The sequence below is a fragment of the Sebastes umbrosus genome, chromosome 3 (genome assembly GCF_015220745.1).
Source record: "Sebastes umbrosus isolate fSebUmb1 chromosome 3, fSebUmb1.pri, whole genome shotgun sequence".
In the NCBI taxonomy this organism is placed as follows: domain Eukaryota; kingdom Metazoa; phylum Chordata; class Actinopteri; order Perciformes; family Sebastidae; genus Sebastes; species Sebastes umbrosus.
This window is the reverse complement of record NC_051271.1, coordinates 39,223,708-39,246,447: the sequence shown is the minus strand read 5'-3', so window position 1 is coordinate 39,246,447 and position 22,740 is coordinate 39,223,708. Positions and strand designations below refer to the sequence as shown.

Genomic DNA, 22,740 nt, shown 5'->3' with positions numbered 1-22,740 from the left:
CCGGCTTCCTCCCACAGTCCAAAGACATCCAGGTTAGGTTCATTGTTGACTCTAAATGTCCCGTAGGTGTGAATGTGAGTGTGAATGGTTGTCTGTCTCTATGTGTCAGTCCTGTGATAGTCTGGCGACCAGTCCGGGGTGTACCCCGCCTTCACCCAATGTCAGCTGGGATCGGCTCCAGCCTCCCCGCGACCCTGAATAGGATAAGCGATTATGGATAATGAATGAATGAATGAATGTAGTGGGAGCACTGGGGTGACAGGTGAGACTGTGTGGCAATGGCAAATGGTTTACCAGGACCGAAACAACAAAATAAACAACAACAAAAACAAAAAAAACACGGGCAGCCGGTCACATGACCTGAGCAATTTACTGATGTAAACTATCAGCTAATGTTGGAGCAAATTGTATGTAGCTTCCATCACTGAGTATATGTCTCTCAGTTTACATGTAGCCTGTGTTTAGTAAGAGAAAGAGTAAAGCAGATTGTGGGAGGGCCCATTCACCGGACCTTTTCAGGGGCCCATCCATCTCTGTGGGCAGGCCCGTCAGGCTGGCTTGTCAGTGAAAAGAATGCATCACATGTGAGACTCAAATCATGTGGCCACAAGCTCCACATACATAACTGTGCAGAGAAATGTACCGCGCAGAAAAAAGAACAATAATACATTCCAAAAATCCAGAATAGACCCCAAAGCCTATCATGTTTTTAAAAATGCCTTTAACATGATGAATGGCCACAACAAGACACAGCATGACAAACACATAAATACATAGGCCTACAGCTAATAGTAACCTTAAAAGTCCCATATTGTAAAAAGTGAGATTTTCATGTCTTTTATATTATAAAGCAGGTTTAAGTGCTATATAAATAGTGTTAAACTATCAAAACGCTCAATATACGGAGAAATACACACAGCCCGTATTCAGAAATTGTGCGTTTGAAACAAGCCGTTAGGATTTCTGTCCATTTGTGATTCACAAATATACAATATTTAGACCATTACACGGTTCTAAACGTAAACATTCTAAATGTGTCCCCAGTTTATTTCCTGTTGCAGTGTATGTGAATGACATCAGCTGACAGGAAGTAAACATGGACCCAAACTTTTGCCTAGCAATGCAATTCCGTTGCAATTCTGCTGAAATGCACTAAACGGAGTGTTTCAGACAGAGCATGAATACAGGTATATTCAGGCAGACAGTATGAGGAAAATAAAGTTTTTTTTTAAACATTACAGCATGTAAACATGTTCTAGACCGGGGGTCAGCAACCTGCGGCTCCGGATCCACATGCGGCTCTTAAGCCCCTCTCCATTGGCTCCTTATGGATTTTTATAAATGGAAATTGATAACTACTTTTTGTTTAAATTTTAATTTTTATTTATCATTGTTGTAGGTCTATATCGTACGACGGAGTATTAGGGCCACATTGAGGAAAAAAAATAAATCTGAGATTTTGAGAATAAAGTCATAATATTATGAGAATAAACTCATAGGTTTACAAGAAAAAAGTTGTAGTATTATGAGAATAAAGTCATAATATTATAAAGTAGTAATTTTATGTGTTGTTTTCTTTTTTTCTTATAAAGTTATGACTTTTTTCTCATTAAGTTATGACTTTTTTCTCGTAAAATTATGATTTTATACTCTTAATATTACAACTTTTTTTCTTGTAAAGTTATGACTTTATCCTCGTTATATTACGACTTTTTTTCTTGTAAAATTATGACTTTTTTCTCGTAAAATTATGACTTTATTTTTGTAATATTACAATTTTTTTTCTCATAATATTATGACTTTATTCTGTAAATCTGAGATGTTTTTTTCCCTCAATATGGCCCTAATACTCTGTATTATATTTGCTCTTGGTCCCTCACTGTAATAGACTTATATACTATATACTTAGACTATAAACTGTGTTTCCTTCATCACAATGATCAAATGTTTTGCGGCTCCAGACAGATTTTTTTTTTGTTTCCTAAAATGGCTCTTTTGATAGTAAAGGTTGCTGACCCCTGGTCTAGTAGAAACATCAATACAAGTATGAACCTGAAAATGAGCACGATATGGGACCTTTAAATAAAAATCATCTCTTTATTAGACTATGTTTATGTATATGTATGTTAATGCTAGCTATTTAGTATGGTTGTGTGTACTCGTTATAGGACTACAGTGGGTTGTGTGTGTGCATACGTCATGCTCTTTTATTCTTCTATGTATGAATCATGTCACTGTGAGAGAGACTGAACAGAGGTTCAGACTGTTGTGTGATATCAGGTAAATCAAGAGTTGTATTATAAACATGATGCACAATGGAAGGCTCTGGTAACGCTGACGTTAACGTCCTCTACTGTTCCAGCCTCCTTCAGCCTCATTCTGCTCTCACAGACAGACGTTGTCTCTACGTTCAGCTGTCGGCTGCTCTCGGCTCTCTCTCGTGCCTCATCGGTATTCCTGGGCAATCCTCGGCGCGCGCCCCCCAGTCCAGCAGCAGCAGCAGCAGCGGCACGCGCATCTCAGGAGAGAGGAGGACAGGGCATCTGCAGAGCTCGAGAGGCTTCTGAGCGGACCTGGACTGGACTGACGCCATGAGTTCGCACCGTGTGTGATCAGGTGTGATGTTCTGGTAGTGAACCGCTACTCTACAGGCTGATGTGGCGTCGCGCGAGGAGCCCGAACACGACCATGAAGCTGCTGCTCGTGCTGACACTCTTATGGCGCGAGGCGTTGTGCGGCTCTCCGAGCGTCCAGATCGGTAGGAAATGTCTTCTCTGTCATCGCTCCACCGTCCTCATCTGTCCCTCTCCCGTCCATCCGTCTGTCCTCCTTGCCCCCCCCCGTGTATTCCTGCTGCTGCTGAACGGGGCCTGTCTCGTGTCTGTCCTCCTTGTCCCATTCATGGTGTCTTCGTGCTGCTGAGCGGGGCCTGTCTCCCGTCTGTCCTCCTCGTAAGGAGAGGCCTCCTCCTGACTGACTGACTGACTGCACGGCGCTGCTGCTGCTGCAGTGTTCTCATTATGTCAACCTTTTCATCTCTTATATTTCTGTATGTGCTTATATATGCGCGTGCAGCTTACTACCAGAGCAGCGTGTGGTGCGTGTACGCATGCACGCATATGTGCACGTTTGTTGTCTTCAGCGTTGTTATCTGGCACACAGCTATTAAAGGCAGGTGTATCCAAAATAAGTCCAATCCAGACCTATTTCCTGAGCTCCATTCTCTGTTGAACAGCAGACGCAGGTAGCCTCTACAGCAGCACCTGAGATCATGGGTTGAATTTCCACATGCTATTATATTAACATATATGAATAGGCTGTAAGTGGGCATACAATTAGCCTACTTAAAGTTGAGATAGGCAGAATATTTTTGGCATCATCGGGCAAAAATTCCAAAATAACCTTTCAGCATATTGTAATTCAAGTGTTCTGAGAGAAAACTAGACTTCTGCTCCTCCTCATGGCTCTGTTTTCAGGCTTTAGAAAATCTAGCCCGTGACGGGAGACTTTGACCAATCACAGGTCATTTCAGAGAGAGAGCGTTCCTATTGAGCGTTCCTATTGGCTGTGCTCCAGCTGGTGGGCAGTGCTTGATATTTCCTCAACTGTTCTCAACATGGTCCCAAAGTTTCTCATTTTACAGCAAAACGGTACACTACAAAATGTTTCTGAAAACATTTCAGGCCAGGAATAGGCATTACAGTAATAGAATATTGATTCATATTTGATCAGCGCTGCCTGGTTTGACCATTTGATCGGAGGTTGCGAGTGATTGACTGCTGCTCAGAGATGAGAAGGCTCCAGCTCGGCTCTGATTGGTTGTTTTCTCCCGGTCTGTGAAATCTTGCAGATGCCGTTAGGAGCACCGGAGGACACAGAGGAACATGATTTTTTTAAGATTATCTGACTAGGGATGTCACGAGAACCGATACTTCGGTACCAAGTCGATTTAAAAAAAAGTGACGGTACTCTTTTTCTACAGTACCGAAGGTACCGTACGATGCCTGTAATGGTCATTGGTAGGGATATGACAGTGAGGAAAATTTTCCCACCGGTTAATAAACTTGAGACAACACCGGTGTTACCGAGTACACCGGACATTTTACAAGAAAAGATGACGGTCAACATGTGCAGAGCGCTGACTCTGATCTTTACCGTCAGCTGGCGGTGTGTCTGGCCTCTCCGCCTGGCACCGCTGCTCCGTGCACACCGGCTGTGACGGCTCCATCCGCCTTGCGGCGATAACCTCATTAACGTTCTGGTTCCCTAATAGCGTTGAGATTAAACGTGAAATATTCCCAAATAGGTGCGTTTGCTTTTCGCTTCGACATTAAATCCTCTGCTCCTGCTCCTGCTACTCTGAGCTGACGGACCAGAAGCATTCACGGTCAGTGGGTAGCGTCCGTCATCTGATTATCGATTGATAACATGCCGCTGATACGCCAAAATGAACAAAATGGGACAATTCTTTTTATTTATTACTTAAAGGCTACATGCCTCTGTTTTTTGTAATGTTCAAATATTTTTAATAAAAGAGTATGTGTTGAATTACATGGGATTTATTGTTGTTGTTGTTGTTTTGTTTTTACCGTGGTATGGAATATGGTATTGAGAATCGTGGAAATGCACTGGTATTGGTATCGACTACTAAATTTCTGGCATCGTGACATCCCTAGAGATGGCAAGGCTCAGATTGGTTGTTTTCCTCCAGTCTGTGAAATCTTGCAGGTGCCGTTAGGAGCACCGGAGGACACCAGAGGCACATGATTTTTTTCAGATTACCTGACTCATACACTACTGTCAGGATATACAGACTGTTTTATAAAAATAACTTTTTTGAACCATGTTTGCTCCAATTCTCCCCACTGCTGCTTTAATTAGTTGATATGGTGAATGGTTAGATATTGGGCAACATTGTCATGCATTTGGATTCGTGGATCTGAATACCCAACAAATGTCCAATGTTCACTCTCCTTTTAGCTCTGTTTTTTTGTTGGCACGAAATCCTGTGAAAACTATCCGGCTCTTCTCTGCTAAATGCTCCATTATGTTCACCAGCTGGTTGCTAACTTGGTCTACTGTTTGGTGATTGGCAGGTAGGATACAGTAGTTTTTTTGTTTGCTTTTTTGCTGTTAACAGCTGCCTGCTGCAGTTGAAAACCAAAGGCCTGTCACAATATTTTGTTGGATGATATATTGTCCCAGAAATAATTGCGATAAAGATATTACAGTATTGTCATTTTAAGACCATTATGCCACTGATGTAATGATATATTAGCATAATAATGCAAGTACACCTTTCAAAGAACAATGCACCTTTAATTCTTAAGAATATTTAGACATTGAAATTTTACTGTGAAAAAACATTGTAAAAAAATAAAACATAAATGAGATATGACTCTGTTAACATAAATGTCCAATATCTGCGCAATGCTCAAGTCAGGTAGGGAAGACACTGCTGTTTATTCTGGTTGATCATGTTGGCTAAAATGTTGGTGAAATTCTTAAGTGAACAAACATGCATGTAACCACAATGGGCTATATCTATATGTCCATATATTGTACGACAAATTCATGACGTAAAAATGATCGAGTTCATGTCGATATATGGTACGATAAGTCAATATAGTAAAACTTATGGAGGTCATCTCCATATATTGTACAGTAAGCCTATAACGTAAAAATAATCGAGGTCATGTCCATATCTCGTACGATATCATACAGCTTTATTGTCATGACCATGTTCAGATAAAGTATTGCAATAGCACTTCATAAATACTGACATTAATTCACAATATATTGGAATACTTACAAAAAGTGAAAACAATCAGTCAATAACCTAAAAAAGATAAAAGTTATGTCCATATATCGTACGATGAGTCGATAACATAAAAATGATCAAGGTCCTGTCTATGTATCGTATGATGAATACGAAAACCGAAGTCAATATGTCAAATGTCAATAATGTAAAAATTATATAGGTCATATCCATATATTGTACGATAAGTAAATGTTGTGAAAATGTTGGAGGTCATGTCCATACTGTATATCGTACGATAAGTCGATAATCTAAAAATGATTAAGGTCATGTCCATATATCGTACGATACGTCAATATAGTAAAATGTGGTCATGTCCATATATCGTACGATACGTCAATATAGTAAAATGTGGTCATGTCCATATATCGTACGATAAGTCAATAATGTAAAAATTATGGAGGTCATATCCATATATCGTACGATAAATCAATAACGTAAACATTATCAAGGTCATGTCCAAACATCGGACGATAAATCGATAACGTAAAAAATGATGGAGGTCATGTCAATGTATAAAGCGATAAATCTAAATAATAAAAATGATCGAGTTCATGTCCATATATCGTACGATAAGTCAACAACGTAAAAATTATGGAGGGCATGTCCATATATTGTACGATAAATCAATAACATAAAAATGATTAAGGTCATGTTCATATATCATACGATAAGTCAGTAACGTGAAAATGATCAAGGTCATGTCCGTATATTGTGCGATAAGTCGATATAGTAAAAATGATCGAGGTCATGTCTATATGTCAAACAATAAGTTAAGTTGACAACATAAAAATTATCGAGGTCATGACCATATATCATACATTTAGTTGATATAGTAAATATAATAGAGGTCATGTCCATATATTGTACGATTAGTCGATAACGTAAAAATGATCAAAGTCATTTCCATATATCATACAATAAGTCAATAACGTACTGTAAATTGGAGGAGGCCATGTTCATACATGGTATGATAAGTTGATATTGTAAAAATGATCAAGGTCATGTCCATATATCGTAAGATAAGTCGATAATGTAAATATGATCGAGGTCATGTCCATATATCATACGATAAGTCAATAACGTAAACATGATCAAAGACATGTCCATATTTGACCTGCTCCATCATTTTGAGTTACTTTGACTCAGAAACACATTTTGATTATTATGTATGTCTGTAAAGAGGAAAGTCTCAGCTTCATGGAAATACCAAGATTATCTTTCTACACCAAATAGTCTATGAGATATACTCTTCCAACGTTTGACATCAAACGTTATTTTTGAGAAAAAGGGCATTTGAGATAATAATTCAGCCATTTTTCACATGGATTTAATACATGTAGTAGGACTCAAGTCTAAATGAACACAATATTTTTTGGTCAAAAGGTGACACCCAACATTTCATAATGTAGCCTAGGACTGGGCGATATGGCCTAAAAATAATATCGCAAAATATTTTTAGGCAATATCGCGATAAACGATATATATCGCGATATTTTCAAATATCCTCTAAGCACTTCATAAATGCTCGATTTAACCCTTTGTTGCATACAATCACATCAATATGATGATTCTTGTAGTCCCTGCAGCACACTGTATGTCTGCATTAAAACCTTCTTGTTTATATTCATTAGTGGTTTCTATTGGAACTATTTTAATCTTGCATGCAAAAAGGGGGAAATCACAAGTTCAATTTAACAAAACAGTATCCAACAGTATTCACTTGAACCAAATAGTTTTCTGGCAAAACATGATTTATATATTTTTATAAATACATAACACACACACTGTTTTTAATACGTGTAATGTGTAAAGTATTTTATTATGTTTACCAGTGAGCTGTTATAACATTGCTGATAATAAAAAATATTATTTTCCCTCTAGTGTAGAAAGACTCACCAGTCGTGAGGTGTAGCCTGCTGTATGGCCAAAACTGTCTGGTCCGCTTGTTCAGGCTGACAGCTTTGGTTCTGTTAGCTGGACGTTCATATTTTGGATCAAGTGTCTTAATGAGTCTTTTGAATCGGGGCTTTTCAATTACGCTGACTGGCGTTGTGATGTAGTTTACAGTGGCCGTGATTTCTTTCCATTTTGCACTTTTTTGTCATATGGGATTGCTTTGGAAAGCGAGGAAGCCAGAGTCATTTGCTTCTGGGCTGGTTCTGTCTGCTTTGGTCGTGTTCTCGCTGCCGTACTCACTTTGCCGCTTCAGTTCTTTCGCTTTCTCCGAGCTCCGGACTTTCTTTCTTCGCTGCTTCCCTCCATAAACAAAAACACGCCGGCTGATTACATCACACGCTCGCCCAGGAGGTCTGGATGGAGGCGGAGTCTGTGAAAGCGAGCCGGACTGCCGGAGGGAGATAAGGAAATGCCAAAGCGAGTCTCATGCCGGCGGGGTGGCTTAAAAACATTACATGACAATTTGTAGTCTATGTTCGCGATTTAGTCATTTTATATATCGCGCATGGGACGAGCCGCGTTACCCACCCCTAATGTAGCCTACACATACCTTCATGCATACACGTGACCACGTGTGCACATGTATGACCACAAGCAGTACAGTACAGTACAGGCCTAGAAGCACATGTATAAAATAATCAAAAATGTATGGAATAAAAATGATATAATATTAACAAATATATTGTACATATGATATAATATATAATGTGCATTTAAAAATAATAATAATAATTTAAATATAATAATATGAAGAATATAATAATGAAAAATATTAAAAATGGAGCCATGTGCACACAACAAACGTACAAGTCCATATCCACACGATTAAAAAAACATACTAGAAAATGGATAGAATATGGACAAATATAATGTACATATAATGTTATATAATATAATATATTATAGAAATATAGATATAATAGAAAGCTGGTAACACTTTACAATAAGGGTACATTAATTAACATTAGTTAATGCATTAATTAGCCTTAATTAACAGTAACTTAAGGTTCTAGTAAGCATTTACTAATGGTGTTCATGTTAACTAAGGTATTCATTTATACATTATTTAATGTTTTAAAAGACCTTATTAACATCAGTTAATACAGTATTAAGAATTAACTAAAAGCAGCTAAGCTATTTCATTGAGAGAAAACTGTTTTTATAAATGTTTATTTACAATAACTGTACATTAATTAATATTAGTTAATCATTAATAAGCCTTAATTTTAACAGTTAATTAACAGTAACTAATGTGTCTAATAAGCATATAGTAATGGTCATGGTAACCAAGGTATTCATTTATACATTATTTACTGTTTGAAAGGACATTTTTAGCTTTAGTTAATACACTAGTAAGCATTAACTAGCAGTTAAGTAATACAATAATAAGCATTAAGTAACTGTTAAAACATGTCTCTTGTTAACTGATATTAAGGGTTTACATACTAATGAATGTACTAAGTAATATTAGTAAATGGTTGATAAAGATGTTAATTAACAGGTATGTCATGAAGTTCACAGCTTAGCCATAAAAGTGTTTGTTTTCGTAATTGTTTATTTAAGGGTTATGATTGTCCACTTACTTGTCCATACTCCAATTTATGACACATTTTGGCACAGTTTGAGATCAGTGGACACACTCCATGGTCTTCAAGTAGAGGTTTGCTTGTTCCTTTCTCTTCATGTAGATGTTCCTTAACATATAGTCTAACCTTTAAACTATTGTGCATGTTATATAAGCATTACTTAAACAAAAAATTCTGATATATCAATGTGAAAACATGGGTCCCTTAAGTAACGCTTCATAAATTCACAAGAGGGCTGAATAAGCGTTACTTAACCATAATTAACCATGTATTAATGCTCTTTGTGACCCTTATTGTAAAGTTGAAACATGTATCCCTTAAGTAACACTTCATAAATACACAAGAGGGCTGATTAAGCGTTACTTAATCATAAATAACCAAGTATTAATGCTCTTTTTGATCCTTGTAAATTTCAAACAATCACACAGCTATTAAACATTATTGAAACATTTCAAACTGTAAATCAGTTCATGACAAGCATCTGTTATCAACCTGATTCGTTCCATATTTCAAAAGATGAAGACATTATGCTACCTGTTAAAATTAAATGCAGTAATTTAGAAAATTTAACAATTTTATCATTTGTTGTAATACGTTACGAAACTAATTCAACAACTATTTAAGGTGCTCTATGAAAATAACAACAAAAAATGTTTTACTCAGCCACTTGCAAACTATTTAGAAAAACACATTCTCAACTAAAATTGAAGAGCCTCCAAGAGGATTTAACTAAAATCATGTTTTAGAAGGAGGGGATCTCTGTAAAATGGGATGTGAACATCAAAAACTAATGCCTAAACAAGGCAGGTGGGGTGTTTAATGCTTTCTCATGAGTTATTCACCTTCATCTGCCTTATGTCCTCTGAGTTTGCTTCGTCGGCCTCGACAGCTTCCTTGCATTGTTTTGCAATGTCCGCAAGCTTTCTCCCCTTCACCTGTTGAACAAGCTTCGCTCAATTACACTCTTAGATGTTGTCCCCTTCTCATCGTCTTCACCGCAGTGTCTTTGGGGCATTTTTCCTTTTTTGAGACCTAACAAAACAAGTGGGATATAAATCAGTTACTATCAAATTCATGCAAAAGCTACGGATGCAAGGATTGACAGTCCACTAGATCAACTTCATAGTTTTACACATATTGTACACTCAAATGACAACAAAAACAAAACATGATAGGGCACGACAAATTATCATAAAAAGTCCAAAGTAACCATTTTTATATTTTTTTGTAGTTATATAAAGCCTATAGGTTATATTCAAAGTAAGAAATAGACAATAATAGATTTTGTCAAGCTTTATTTTCACTATAGGGTGAAAGCAATGACTTTGGGTTAGGGATGCTAATTTAGAAAAAATGTCTTAACCAATAACCGACCCTTGTTAACCGTTTATTAACCGTTAACCGACAAGATTTGTGCTTCGCATGCAGCGGTGGGCCAGCTGCAGTGTCTGAGCACAAAAGACAACTGAGTCCTCAGTTCACCGTCCGGGAGCGTTAACTTAGCAGCTACGATGCTGCGTGTAGTGTCGCAGACATGCCGTCACTTTCCCAGTAAAAGTCTCCACCGCATATTTAGTTTAGTTCAGCAGGTTGTCAGCTGTGTGTCTGCCCGGCATAACGATACTCTGTCTGCCATGCATAACTTTAGGGAGTCTGATAAACAGTGTGTGTATTTGTGCTACGTTAGCAGCTCTAGCATTGCCGGAGGCTTCGTGCTCGCTGCCGCCGCCACACACGTACGGTCTGTCAGCACGACGTAACTTTAACGAGTGTCTGTGTGTGTGTTGGTGGTGAGTGTGAGGTTGTTGGTGGCGTTCTAGTTGTGATCGTAGGTGTAGCAGTGTGTGTACAGTTTATTTGTCGATGAATAAATGCTACGAAACTACAACTCCTCCGCTCCGCTCAAGCGAGCCAGAGACCGGAGCCGACTTCCTGTATCCTGCAACTCCGCCTCTTAAGGTGGGCTGTTAAGGTGGACCAGCTTTTCTCCATAAAGTGATGAGCCGCTCCTCTGAGCCACTCAGCTTTTTAATCAATTATTAATATTTCCTTTAACCGTTTTAACCGATAGCGGTAATTGGTTAAAATGCTTAATGTCGGTTAACGGTTAATTATTAACATCCCTACTTTGGGTGTTCTAACAAACATCCTTTAAACCTTTCGGCGATTATCTCGCCCATGTGATCAAACGGGAAGAAGCTTGTTTGAAAGCAACTACTCTTCAACTCCCAGTTGTGGATGTAATGTACAGTGATACTCAGGTATGGCTCACACGTTCTGCTGGACCACAGATCGGTAGTTGTGGAGACGTGGGTCACCTTTGTTAGCTGGATGTTCAGATCGGTAGTTGTGGAGACGTGGATCACCTTTGTTAGCTGGATGTTCAGATTGGTAGTTGTGGAGAAGTGGGTCTCCTCTGTTAGCTGGTTGGCCAACTTTTCTCACTGAAATGTAGAACTCCGGTATGGCTTTCTCCGCAAAATAATTGCGACCAGGCAGTTCATATTTTGGATCAAGTGTCTTTTGAATCCGGGCTTTTCAACTACGCTAACCAGCGTTGTGATGTAGTTGTTTACAGCGGCCATGATTTCTTTACATTTTGAACTTTTTTGTCATGTGGGATTGCTTTGGAAAGCGAGGAAGCCAGAGACATTTGCTTCAGAGCTGGTTCTGGCTGCTTTGGTCGTGTTCTCGTCTTTTGCTTTCTCCAGGTTCCTTCTCTCTTTGCTGCTTCCCTCCAGACCAAAACACGCCAGCCGCATACGTCACACACACTCGCCCAGGAGAGAGGTTTGGATGGGGGCGGAGATTGTGACTCATGTTTATCTGTGTCTTTGAGAGGAAGCCGGAGAGAGGGAGAGAAGGAAATGCCAAAGCGAGTCTCATGCCGGCGGGTTGACTTAAAACATTACTTGACAATTTTTAGTCGATGTTCGCGATATGGTCATTTTATATATCGCGGGTGGGACTAGCCTTGATACATCGACTATATTCGATGTATCGCCCACCCCTAGCTGTGGACCAGCCGGAACAAGTAATGGCTGCTGACTCTTTCAAAGGATACAGTGGGCTTCAAGAGAAGCCAGCAGAAAGAGCGCAAGCACCACATTTGATAGTATTTCTATTATATCTGTATTTCTATTATATATTATATATTATATGTATATAATATTTGTTCATATTCTATCCATTTTCTGGAATGTTTTTTTATTGTTTGGATATGAATTTGCAAGTTTGTGCATGTACATGTGTGCATGGGGCTCCATATTTAATATTTTTCATTATATATTCCTCAAATTATTATAATTAAAGTATTATTATATTTAAATACACATATATACTATAATATCATATGTACAGTATATTTTTTATATTTTATCAATTGTATTCCATTTGTTTTGAAATCGTCTACATGGGCTTCTAGGCCAATATTTAATGTTTTATTATATTCTTCATATTATTATATTTAAATTATTATTATATTTAAGTACACATTATATATTATATCACATTTACAGTATATTTGTTAATATTTCTCAATTTTGTTCCATACATTTTGGATTCTTTTCAACATGGGCTTTTAGGCCTATCTGCTGTACTGCTTTCTGGTCATCCACATGTATGCGTGAAGGTATGTGTAGGCCACTTTTGACCAAAAAATATTGTGTTAATTTTGACTTGAGTCTTGAGTGAGACTGCTGGGGAGTGGGCTGAGGCTGGGGCTGAGACTGGAAGCTCAGGAAGCCAAGGCGAATAGACCGGAGTGGAGACTGGTGACTAGCAGGCAAGGATGGGTTAGCATGAACCGGTTGAATCTTTCACAGACAACATCCAGGTATGGAACAAAGTGGCTTTTCCTTAAAGTACTGCTGCTGAACAGCAAGCTGCTCCAGGAGTGGAGTCCACTCATTTGAATAAGCGGAAGCCAGTCTTTCCACAGTCCAATTGAAATCAAAAACTTTCTTAGAAAAAAGGTGCAGCTCTGCTGGGTCCATTTGTTGGTCAGGTCGTATCGTACCGAGGTGAATCCAAACTAACGATGTCCTTAATTAACCGTTTAACCGTTAACCGAAATTAAGCATTTTAATCGATTAACGCTATCAGTTAAAACGGATAAAAGAAATGTTAATAATTAACTCAAAAGCTGAGCGGCTCGTCACTTCAAGGAGAAAAGCTGGTCCACCTTAACAGCCCACCTTAAGAGGCGGACCAGAGTTACAGAATACAGGAAGTCAGCTCCGGTCTCTGGCTCGCTTGAGCGGAGCGGAGGAGTTGTAGTTTCGTAGCATTTATTCACCGACAAATAAACTGTCCACACACTGCTACACCTACGATCACAGCTAGAACGCCACCAACACACACACACGGTCTGTTGGACACTCGCTAAAGTTACGCAGACTACGTGTGTGGCGGCGAGCACGAAGCCTCCGGCAATGCTAGAGCTGCTAACGTAGCACAAATACACACACAGTTTGTTGGCCAATCGCTAAAGTTCCGCCGGGCAGACACACAGCTGACAACCTGCTAAACTAAACTAAATGTGCGGTGGAGACTTTTACTGGGAAAGTGGCTGCATGTCCGCGACACTACACGCAGCATCGTAGCTGCTAAGTTAACGCTCCCGGACGGTGAACTGGGGACTCCCGTCAACCAATATCTGTTGTGCTCCTGCAGCTGGTACACCGCTGCATGCGAGGCACAAATCTTGTCGGTTAACGGTTAATATCGGTTAACGAGGGTCGGTTATCGGTTAAGAAAATGTTTCTAAATAATCCAGGCCGACAGGTAAATTTAACAAAAGGCGAGCTTTAATGGAAAAGCTGTTGGCAAAAACAAATCTAACATGAATCAAAAACTAAGAATGCAGGCTGAGGAACAAACAAAGTACAAAGGAAAAAAAATCAAAAACTAAACTAAGTACAAACCGGAGGACACGAGGAACACAGGGAACACAGGCAGGATTGCGGGATGAACTTGAGTACAAAGCAGACGACCTGACACTGACTGAGGGAAGCACACAGACTAAATACACTCGGGCAGCAGGGGGATTAGACACAGGTGGAACAAATCAGGATGGGGCAGACAATCACAAAGGCTGGAAACAAACTAAAGGCAGGAACTAAAACCAGACATGATAAAGGTGAGTGACTTTCAAAGTAAAACAGGAAACAAACTACAACAAAAACCCAGCACCATGACAGTACCCCCCGCCTCCCTTCAAGGATTGTAAAAATGATCAAGGTCACGTCCATATATTATAAATCGATAACCTAAAAATGATCAAGATCATGTCCATTTATCATATGATAAGTCAATAACATAAAATTGATTAAGGTCATATCCATATGTTGTACGATAAGTCGATAACGTAAAAAATGATCGAGGTCATGTCTATGTATCGTGCGATAAATCGAAAACAAAAATAATCAAGTTCATGTCCATATATTGTACGATAAGTCGATATTGTAGAAATGACCAAGGTCATGTCCATATATCTAACGATGAGTCAATAACATAAAAATGATTTAGGTCATGTCCATATATCATACGATAATTCAGAAACGTAAAAATGATGGAGGACATGTCCATATATGCTACGATAAGTTGATAACGTAAAAATTGTCAAAGTCATGTCCATACGACAAGTCGATATAGTGAAAATGATTGAGGTCATGTCCATGTATGGTACGATAAGTCAATAACGTAAAAATAATTAAAGTCATGTCCATATATCGTACGATAAGTCGTTATAGTAAAAATGATCAAGGTCATGTCCATATATTGTACAATAAGTAAATAAAATAAAAATGAGCAAAGTCATGTTTCCCAAAGTACTAAGGGTGTTATTTCTGGAGAGCCGTTCAGTTCAATGAAGGATGTCCACCCTCTGGAGAGGAAATTGATGAAATCTTTGTCTGCTAGAAGAAAGGTGTTGAACCACCACTTACTTGAGGGTGGTGGGGCTGTTTCATGTACTGGATTAAAGCTGACTGGGCCATTGTCTGAGATAATTATTGGATGAATTTTCGAGTTAGTCATTTGGGATATAATAGAATTACCTACTAAAAATCAATATGATAGTAACTTTTGTGCGGGGTCAACAGTTGGAACATCCTTTGTTAGTGGGTTATCAAAATAGCAGCGTCTCTTTTTTTACAATTATATAATGCAGAAAAAATGTGATGTATCCATTTTGTTACAAGTTTTAAATGTTCAGATATTGTCAGATGAGTTTCCTTCAAAAGACAGAAACTAGGGTTCACTTTAGCAAAATGATTAAGGACTTTTGTGCGTTTCGCCGGTGACCCAATGCCCCGAATGTTCCAGCTAATGAACCGGAGAGAGGACATTATGAGTTACATGAAGGGATCATATACGGTAGAATTCATCTCAGTTGCCGCTGCTAGTCCCCTCTGTTGTGTGATTCACACTGGTTTGTTTGTGAAGGCCCCTGAAGCAGTAGGTTTCCCTTTTTTGAAGGTGAGTTGAGGGTTTACATATGTACAAGCAAGACAAATAAAGCAAAAGAAGCAAGCAGTCAGCATAAAACAAAAGAAACAAGTCATAGATTACACAAATACACATAGATGAGCAGAGAGAGGGTTGTATTTTATATGTGTGTGTGCATGTGAGAGTATGAGAGAGAAAGGGAGAGTGAGTGACTGATTGACTGACTGAGTGATGAAGTTACAGGATTGGTCGGCCGAGTGTTGGAGTTTCCTCATTGGTCGTTGCTCTTTCAAAATGAAAAGGCGGAGAACAGTTCTGTTTCCCTTTTCTGGGGAGCGTGTCAGCGGTTCAATGTATAATTACATAGTGCTGTTGTTGTAAAATTGCTATTGTTTATGTCGGTTTCAGTTACGTTATGTTGTTGCTTCGTATTGTGTTACCGGTCATTACCGGTTATTGGTCCGGTCTCTGTACAGATATGATGTATTATCGTAGCTCTATGTGTCCATAGACAGATACAAGATTTAATTCCTCCATTTCTGATTTAACAACGTCAGTATGTCAGTGACGACAGGAGGAGAATCTCAACGCTGATAGACTTTCGCGACGTATAGTATTGTTACACACCACTTATGGTAAATGGACTTGCATTTATATAGCGCTTTTCTAGTCTTCCGACCACTCAAAGCGCTTTACACTACATGTAATATGATGAATGCTTTTGATACACATGCTTTAATAAAAAACTGAAATACTTTTAACTTTGCATACTGTATGTCATGCTAATACCTTTTCACCTTGTATAAAAAGTATAATATACTGACTAGTAAATGTTACCATTTACTATTACTGAATGTCATTTCCTTCATTATAAGTTGTCTCTCAATCATACATTAAGATATAAGTGGAAATCTGTTCTTGCAACTTAATTTACAACATGTCTTGAATTTTTTATGCATAGCTTTACAATGTCGTCATATTTTACTTCCAGTGGTGTAGTGAAGGGTATGCGTGCGTATACGGAGTATACCCACGTCTTTTTCTGGTGGTTTAGAGCAGCGGTCCCCAACCCCCGGGCCGCGGACCGGTACCGGTCCGTGGGTCATTTGGTACCGGGCCGCACAGAAAGAATAAATAACTTACATTATTTCCGTTTTATTTATTATCTGAATCTGAATGATGTTTTATTTTGAAAAATGACCGGATTCTCTCCGTTACATCGTAGTGATACGTTAACGCTAAAATTTAACCCACAAGCTAGCAAAATGAGTAAAAAACAGACGTCTTTGGAGAGTTTCTTTGGGAAGGGGAAAAGCACCACAACAGCACTGAAAACCCTGTTGCCATTTCCGACATCCTATCTGTGTGAAGCGGGGTTTTCTGCAGTGACAGCAACCAAAACTAAATTACGGAGTAGACTGGACATAAGCAACACACTTCGGGTGTCACTGTCTCCTATTACCCCTAGATGGGACCGTCTCGTTGCAGAGAAACAAGCTCAGGGCTCACATTGATTTAGCGTTATGGTGAGTTAATTTTTTCATGCACTTTATATTCGTTTTTGTGGTGTATCTGTATCTTATTTTTGTAGGCATGTTTAAACGTTACCATAGCGACCAGAGAGCGTTAGGGGGCAGAGAGGATGATACTCATGTTATGTTGTTGGCGCGATGTTAAGAGGACGCTGCTAATAAAGTTGCATATGAGTACACAGTGCATTCACGTTTATTATTATATTTACAATATACCACTGTTTTTATGCCGGTCGTATCATTTTATTTTGTTGTATTTATCCGCCACACCTTGAAGGCCTGTCCGTGAAAATATTGTCTGACGTTAAACCGGTCCTTGGCGCTAAAAAGGTTGGGGACCGCTGGTTTAGAGTATACCCACATATCAGCCTAAAAGCCATTGGAATATATAGGAGAGTATACACTTCCTCCTCTGTAACCTACCCATCTCTACCTTGTAGTTCACCCAACTTATCGACGACCACTACACCACTGTCTCTATAGACATGACCACTGACTATTTGTGTACCAATTTAGCCACAAATTCCCAGACTGACCATACACGGTCCAGCCATATACTCGGTTTTGACCGAGTCTTGTTTTAGGGGGAAAGGCTAGTTTGGTGAAAGGTGAACAGTGTTTACCTACTAGGGGTTTAACGATACGATACATATCACTTTCCATGGTTCCGATACGAGTCAATGACAATATTTGGCTCATTTAGAGCGATACGATACGATTCAATGACTTGAAATCGATACAGTAACCTTTGCCAAAAGTTCAGCCAGTGTGACTGTGAAATAAATATCTGATACTGGACAGAGCAGGTCAGGATTCCTCTAAGTCTTTCCTGTGAGGTAATCAGGGATACATTAATTATAGATATAAACAAGTAAACACAACGATTAATGGCAAATACATACAGCTTTTATTGGAGAATAAAAAGTGCAACTTCAGGACCTGCTGCTTCAGTACTCAAGATACAAGGCAGTTCAATATTTAACAAAAAAATAAATAAACCAAATTCTACTCAAGTTAAATGAATAGTGGTTGAACAGCTGCTTCTGTTCTCATTTTCAATATAAGAGGTAGAGCAATAATACAGAGATCCACTGCTCATAGTGATCAAAAAGCTTGGGACAGAATCATTCCTATATAAAGGCTGTTTAAATAATTTGCTTATAGTAACCAGTTACAGGGCTGACACATTGGGAACGTCAGGAGCGCGTGGCAGCTGCGTTACCTGTTGTTTTTATTTTGGCGTCCGTGTTAACAGGTTAGAGCAGCCACACGCGCGTCTCAGCTGCGTCTCTTCTAGAGAATAGAGGTCTCGCCTATTTTTGACGCGTGACGCGTGTCGCGCGCGTTTCACAGCAACACCAGACAGTGAAAGTGATCTATTGACAGTATATTAACATCATATCAGCAACATTACTACAGTTTCAAAATCTATCTGCAGAATATGTTACGGAGATGAAAAAAAGTAAAGACTTATTTTTAAAATCAACACTTCCTGCTTTTCAGCAGTCAGTGCTGTGGAACTTGCAGTGACTTGGAGAGCTCCATGTATTGATAAAGTATGGGATTTAAATCAACACTTCCTGCTTTCATTTTGAAATAAAAGCCCTGAAGCGTTTTTTCTGTAGACAGAATTCCTTCATTTGTTAACACGAGGCTTTTATTCTGAAATATGTGCCGGACAGTGTTCTAGAACATAGAGTGACTTGGAGAGCTCCATGAATGAATATAGTACTGAGTTTTAATTGTGGATTATTACTATTATTTACAAATTACCACACGTTTCTTGATGTTTCTGATGTGTCCCAAGGCTTAGTCCGCTTACAGTGTTCATTTGGGGTCTTTCCACACATGAAAATGGAATGAACTTCTGTTTTGTTTTTTACTTTACTCCCGTGATAATTTGCCTCGTGGACCGTTTGCTTTCCGACTGGATACCTGAGGCTGATGCTGCGTGTACATTGATACGGGGAAAGGAAAGTCATTTTCTCTGAATGACAAAACAAAAGCGCCAATCAAGTGGATTGATAACACCTCGTCACGTAATGCGCCCAAAGTGAAACTCTGCTGACTGGCTCCTCTACACCGCAGTGCCGGCAGCTCATGCAGACCTGTGCCAGTCTCCCTCCACGCCGCCACCGGGTGAGAGAGTGAGGAGTCCCGGCAAAGGGGTGCTGTTCATATGCTGTGCATATGCTGTGCATATGCTGTTCATATGCGTTCGCGCTGCAGAGCCAGCCAAGCTAGCAAGCTGACGCATATTGATGATGTTATAAACGGGGAGAGTGAACCTGAGTAAAGTTTAACATTTCTTTACTAATAAAAGTGCTAAAAAATACATCCATATAACATTAGTGGTGCATAAATACAAGTTGCAAATTCTTAGTATTGATACAATTCTTACATCCCCTCTGAAGGACAACTTGCCGAGTACCTATCGATGTAGTTGGATTGTAGGAATATAAATCGATACATCGATGTAGTAGATTAATCGTTACACCCCTATTGCCCACAGTGAGATTTGTTTTGTATATATATTTATATACATGTATATTTAAATGTAAATATAATACGTGTGTGTGCAGGTGAGAGTGTGAGGGAGAGAGAAAGGGAGAGTGAGAGAGAGAAAGGGGGGGAAAGAGAGAGAGAGAGAGAGAGAAAGGGAGAGAGAGAGGGAAAGAGATAGAGAGAGAGAGAGGGAGAGAGCTGATGCAGCTGATGAAAACCGAACATTTCCCGATTTGCTGCTTCATAATAAAAGCTTTTAAATAACAAAATAACGGGGGACTTTTATTGTGAAGAATATAGGACATTTAATGTGTTTCACCGTTTTACAGCCGCTTCTTTGAATAGCGTGTAACTGTTGTAATGGAGACGTAAATCCCTGCCATGCTGGGCTGACGCGCTGAGTCATGTATGGAAAAATCCTACAAGACACAGGAACCTGGCTTTTGTCCTGAGGAGTTGTAGCATTTATTCACCGACAGCCTGAACTGTATACACACTGCTACAGTCATAGCTAGTTACAGCTGACTTCCTCTCACCGTCACTCCGTCACACACACACGCTCTCTCTCTCTCTGTCTCTGGACCGCAAATACCAACACTTGCTAAAGTTAAGAACACAACCTAGGCACTTAGGGGTGTAATGATACATTTTTTACAACGATACGATACAATTTCTATGGTTCCGATACGATTCAAGGATGATATTGGCTCATCTAGAGCGATACGATACGATACGATACGATACGATTCAATGATTTAAAATCGATACAGTAACTTTTTTTTGCCAAAAAGTCAGTCAGTGTGACTGTGAAATAAATATGTGATACTGGACAGAGCAGGTCAGGATTCCTCAAAGTCTTTCTTGTAAGGGAATCAGGGATAAATTAATTATAGATATAAACAAGTAAACACAACGATTAATGGCAAATACATACAGCTTTTATTGGAAAATAAAAAGTGCAACTTCAGGACCTGCTGATTCAGTACTCAAGATACAAGGCAGTTCAATATTTGACAAAAAAAAAAATAAACCAACTTCTATTCAAGTTAAATGAACAGTGGTTGAACAGCTGCTTCTGTTCTCATTTTCAATATAAGAGGTAGAGCAATAATATTTAACAACAAATAAAGTGCAACCAACATCTCTTCAGGTTGGCTGAACAGTAGTTTAACCTGCTACTTCTGCTCTCATTTTCAAAATAAAAGAGCAATAATATTTAGCAAAAAAATAAAGTGCACCCAACTTCTATTCAGGTTAAAAGAACAGTGGTTGAACCTGCTGCTATTGTTCTCATTTTCAAAACAAAAAGGTAGTGCAATTATACTTGCATTTACTTAAGTGCAACCAACTTCTCTTCAATCACTCTACAGATTTTTTTTCAAAAATATCAACTGGTCCACATGATCTGACCGCAGAACGCTTCTCTGTGCGTTCACTATATCACCAGCAGTACTAAAAACTCGCTCTGCTGGCACCCTGGTGCCTGGGATGCACAGGTACTGTTTGGCTAGGGTTGAAAGTAGTGGTAGCTCCTTTTCGTGTGATCTCCACCACTTCATGGCGTTTTCGGTCAAAAGCAACGAACCTTTTGCTCGGTACCTTATCGCTTCTTCTCCGGCTGACTCGTTGGTGGATTTTCTTTCTCTTTGGGTGAAGGAATTGCCAAACAGTGCATCTAAGGCTTTCTTCTTAGAAGGAGGTGACTCATTTGGAGCTGCAATTAAATCAGAAATGTATTTCAAAATATTGTCATGTTTCTCAGTTCTTATTAATACAAAACAACCACCTTTTGTTAACATCACATAGCACACCTGTGGTCTCTTCCTGGAATCCTGACGGCTCTGAGTTTAAGCTTCCCTCTTCTTCCTCCTGAATTCCCCCTGGTATCTATGATATAACAATGTGTGTACAGTTAAATTTCTGCCATGTAACACTGCACACACAAATTGAGAGGAGAGAGGAGAAAGGACAGATGAGAGTTGAGAGAGGACAGATGAGAGGAGTGTTACCTCTGCTGCCTCCAGAGCAAGTTTTGCGTAGACACATTCTCTCTCCTCTTTTTCCAGGTAGGGCAGTTCTTTAAACCACAGATCCAAGACTGATGCTGTTTAAAGAACAAGAAATGAAGTTGACATGACATTGAAAGTGATGACCACCTCTTCATATACCAAATCATCAATAAATGATTACTTATTAAACTTAAGTATATTTAAAAATGTATTTGGCACACTAATAAGGTAAAGCCACAGTGAACTAAGAATTTCATTACACTGATAAATTACTTTTGCATATGACAATGAAGCCTTTGAATACTTAAATGTATGTTATTTTGTAAGTTAATACAGTGTAATAACCTAAAATATTAACAAACATTGATTTGAATACAAAGTCAAAATTAATTCCTATGTTCAGAGCATCTTGGGTGCCTCTGTAGCGTGAGGAGAGGTCATCGGCCATCACCTTCTTAATCTCTGCAACCAGGGGCGAGTCGTCTTCGCATGGCTGGAGGTGTTTCAGCAGTTTAGCTTGAAGAGGAGCAATGACTGAGACAGTTGGCTGGTCTTCTTCGCACATCACAGTGGTTGCCATTTTGACAGGACCCATCAAGTTAACGATGTCCTCCATGTTGGCGATATCACTCCCACTCAGCGTGTTTACATCCGTGGCCCCCTTTCGCAGATCCTTTAACATCAGAGTTGCCACTACAGCGGGCTGTTGTTCCAAATAACGTTCAAGCATATCATATGAACTATTCCACCTGGTGATAACTTCTTGGATCAGTTTGTGTTTTGGTAAGTCCAACAGGTTTTGTTTTTCCTGTAGGATGTGACATACCATCGAGCTGCGGTGAAAATATCCTACAATTCTTCGCACTCTTCCGAACAACCTG

General features: G+C 39.2%; 1 protein-coding gene across 4 annotated transcripts in view; it reads left to right on the top strand.

Moving 5' to 3' along the window:
• The first annotated feature begins 2,188 nt into the window (after window positions 1–2,188).
• LOC119484777 (glutamate receptor 2-like) overlaps window positions 2,189–22,740 on the top strand; it is a 133,147-nt gene continuing 112,595 nt past the window's right edge. The window contains exon 1 of one of the 4 annotated variants that reach the window (XM_037763859.1): window positions 2,189–2,758. In XM_037763859.1, coding sequence (XP_037619787.1) covers window positions 2,656–2,758 — 103 coding nt within the window. In that variant the 5' untranslated portion in view covers window positions 2,189–2,655. The remainder of the gene's footprint in view (window positions 2,759–22,740) is intronic. The other 3 variants (XM_037763857.1, XM_037763858.1, XM_037763856.1) reach the window with 3 other exon arrangements.